General features: G+C 51.0%; 1 protein-coding gene across 1 annotated transcript in view; it reads right to left on the minus strand.

The window, feature by feature from the left end:
• The window catches only part of LOC131730553 (double C2-like domain-containing protein beta), a gene marked incomplete at its 5' end in the record, with an annotated part of 3,713 nt that extends 165 nt beyond the window's left edge, over window positions 1–3,548 (minus strand). The window contains 4 exon segments of the mRNA XM_059020698.1: window positions 1–234; window positions 916–1,012; window positions 2,646–2,727; window positions 3,434–3,548. The exon segment at window positions 1–234 is cut by the window's left edge and continues 165 nt beyond it. Coding sequence (XP_058876681.1) covers window positions 104–234; window positions 916–1,012; window positions 2,646–2,727; window positions 3,434–3,548 — 425 coding nt within the window.

The raw sequence follows: 3,548 nt of genomic DNA on the forward strand, positions 1-3,548 counted from the left end.
GATCGCAGTGCTGTATTCTCAGGTCACTGACAGGAGTCCCTTGTTTGTTATGATGTATTAGTTTGATGTCTTGGTTCGGGTATTGATTGATCGAGTGTATTGATCAGTCGCTCAGCTCAGGGTTCTGGTTGATCAGCGTGTGCCAGGACTCCACTCGCTTGTCCTTGTTCTTCAGACACTCGAACCAGTGTCTCAGGCGCTCCCCCTTGGAGCTGATCCCCAGCTGCACCCCGCCTGGAGAGACAGCACAGGAATCAGACAGACCAGGGGGCAAGCAGAGAGATCACAGGGCAAGCAGAGAGACCGCAGGGCAAGCAGAGAGATCACAGGGCAAGCAGAGAGACCAGGGGGCAAGCAGAGAGACCAGGGGGCAAGCAGAGAGATCGCAGGGCAAGCAGAGAGACCAGGGGGCAAGCAGAGAGACCAGGGGGCAAGCAGAGAGATCGCAGGGCAAGCAGAGAGATCGCAGGGCAAGCAGAGAGACCAGGGGGCAAGCAGAGAGACCAGGGGGCAAGCAGAGAGATCGCAGGGCAAGCAGAGAGACCAGGGGGCAAGCAGAGAGACCAGGGGGCATGCAGAGAGATCGCAGGGCAAGCAGAGAGACCAGGGGGCAAGCAGAGAGATCGCAGGGCAAGCAGAGAGACCAGGGGGCAAGCAGAGAGATCGCAGGGCAAGCAGAGAGACCAGGGGGCACAGAGCAAAATCAGAGGAAAAATCAGAGATCAAATCACAGAGAAATCACAGAGAAATCTCAGAAAGTAAACAACAGCAGCGGTGTGATTGTTATAAGCAGCTGTGTGATTGTTATAAGCAGCTGTGTGATTGTTATAAGCAGAGGTGTGATTGTTATAAGCAGCTGCATGATTGTTATAAGCAGCTGCGTGATTGTTATAAGCAGCGATTGCAGTTACTGACCGATGAAGTCGTTGCTCATGCCCAGGTCATAGTCCCACACGGAGATGTCCAGAGTCTTCTTAGCAAGATCCTCGTGAGCAATCTCATACAGGAACTCCTGAGAGAGGAGAGGAGACAGGCAGAGTTACTCAGAGTCTCAATCTCATACAGGAACTCCTGAAAGAGGAGAGGAGACAGGCAGTGTGACTCAGAGTCTCAATCTCATACAGGAACTCCTGAGAGAGGAGAGGACACAGGCAGCGTGACTCAGAGTCTCAATCTCATACAGGAACTCCTGAGAGAGGAGAGGAGACAGGCAGTGTGACTCAGAGTCTCAATCTCATACAGGAACTCCTGAGAGAGGAGAGGAGACAGGCAGTGTGACTCAGAGTCTCAATCTCATACAGGAACTCCTGAGAGAGGAGAGGAGACAGGCAGTGTGACTCAGAGTCTCAATCTCATACAGGAACTCCTGAGAGAGGAGAGGAGACAGGCAGTGTGACTCAGAGTCTCAATCTCATACAGGAACTCCTGAGAGAGGAGAGGACACAGGCAGTGTGACTCAGAGTCTCAATCTCATACAGGAACTCCTGAGAGAGGAGAGGACACAGGCAGCGTGACTCAGAGTCTCAACAGCAGGTATATTAATCTCTCTCCTCCCTCCTTCCCTCTCTCTGTCCTCCCTCTCCTCTCCTCCCCGCCCTCTCTCTCTTTGACTCAGTTTCAATAGCAGGTACATTAATCTCTTTCTGCTCCTCTCTCTCTCTCTCTCTCTCTCTCTCTCTCTCTCTCAGGGACGAGCTGCAGTCTGCGGCGCTCAGAGGACACATCCAGCTGCAGTACCGCTTCACAACCACCAGAGGGGGCAGCAGAGACACTGAAAACCACCACAGGCACATTTACATTCACCATCCCCCCTTGTTTAATATCCTACAGAGTCTATCAGACACTTTTATATTATAAAAGTATTAGTTTACCATGTTTTTTTTAAAATGCTTTACCAGACCTCTCTGTGCTTTACAATGCTTCCCTATGCTTTACCAGACCTCTCTGTGCTTTACAATGCTTCCCTATGCTTTACCAGACCTCTCTGTGCTTTACAATGCTTCCCTATGCTTTACCAGACCTCTCTGTGCTTTACAATGCTTCCCTATGCTTTACCAGACCTCTCTGTGCTTTACAATGCTTCCCTATGCTTTACCACACCTCTCCATGATTCACTTACAGTAGGACATTGATTTAATATCTGATCCACAGGCTGGAGCACAAGGAGGTTAAGTGACTTGCTCAGGGTCACACGCAGAGGATCAGTCAGTGGCAGAGGTGGGATTTGAACCCGTGACCTTCCGGTTACAAGCCCTGGACTTTAACCACTGGACCGCACTGCCCCCTTAGAATGTAATGTAATAATATAATGTGATATAATGCACTGGAATTGGATGTAATCTAATACAGCATAATGTTCTGTAATGTAACACACAGCTGAGGCTGTAACCAGGGCACCAGGGTGATTAATCAACCCAGGAGTGCGTGATTGAAACAGCCCCGGCAATCAATAAGCGCTTCATGGATTAATTGCTGCCTCTCTCTCTGAGTCAGTCTTGCAAGAAACACACACACACACTGACGCACGAACTAATACATGCAATCAAACACACACGCTATCTCCCTCTCTCTCCCTCCCTCTCTCTCTCCCTCTCCTCTCTCGCTCCCTCTCCTCTCTCGCTCCCTCTCTCTCTCTCAGCACTGACCTCGTTAAACTCAGGATTCAGAGTCTTCTTCTTCACTGATGTTTTATACTTGGATTTCTTACCCATGTCAGGCTTGAGATATCTGAGAGAGAGAAGAGAGAGAAGAGAGAAGAGAGGAGAAGAGAGGATGGAGGAGAGAGGAGAGGTGAGAGAGGATAGAGGGAAGAGAGGAGAGAGGAGAGGAGAGAGGAGAGAGGAAAGGAGAGAGAGGAGAGGAGAGAGGAGAGGTGAGAGAGGAGAGAGGGAAGAGAGGAGAGAGGGGAGAGGTGAGAGAGGAGAGAGGGAAGAGAGGAGAGAGGGGAGAGAGGAGAGAGGAGAGAGGAGAAGAGAGGAGAGAGAGGAGAGGAAAGAGAGGAGAGAGGAAAGAGGAGGGGAGAGGAGAGAGGGGAGAGGAGGGGAGAGAGAGGAGAGAGGGGAGAGAGAGGAGAGAGAGGATGAGAGAGGAGAGAGGAGGAATTTATTTTCCAATAAAAGCAGTTTAAAGTGTGTGTGTGTGTCTCAGTGTGTGCGTGTGTGCGTGTCTCAGTGTGTGTGCGTGTCTCAGTGTGTGTGCGTGTCTCAGTGTGTGTGTGTGTGTCTCAGTGTGTGTGTGCGTGTCTCAGTGTGTGTGTCTCAGTGGTGTGTGTGTGTGTGCGTGTCTCAGTGTGTGTGTGTGTCAGTACGTGCGTGTCTCAGTGTGTGTGCGTGTCTCAGTGTGTGTGCGTGTCTCAGTGTGTGTGCGTGTGTCTCAGTGTGTGTGCGTGTCTCAGTGTGTGTGCGTGTGTCTCAGTGCCTCGTGTTTTCCTCACATTTTCACGAAGGGGTCGGAGTACCCGTTGGAGTCCATGGCTGCCAGGTGAGCGCAGCGCACGATGCCCACAATCAGAGCTCTCTTCTGGGTGTTGTAGCACAGAGACACCAGGA

The sequence above is a fragment of the Acipenser ruthenus genome, unplaced genomic scaffold, assembly GCF_902713425.1.
Source record: "Acipenser ruthenus unplaced genomic scaffold, fAciRut3.2 maternal haplotype, whole genome shotgun sequence".
Taxonomy (NCBI): Eukaryota; Metazoa; Chordata; class Actinopteri; order Acipenseriformes; family Acipenseridae; genus Acipenser; species Acipenser ruthenus.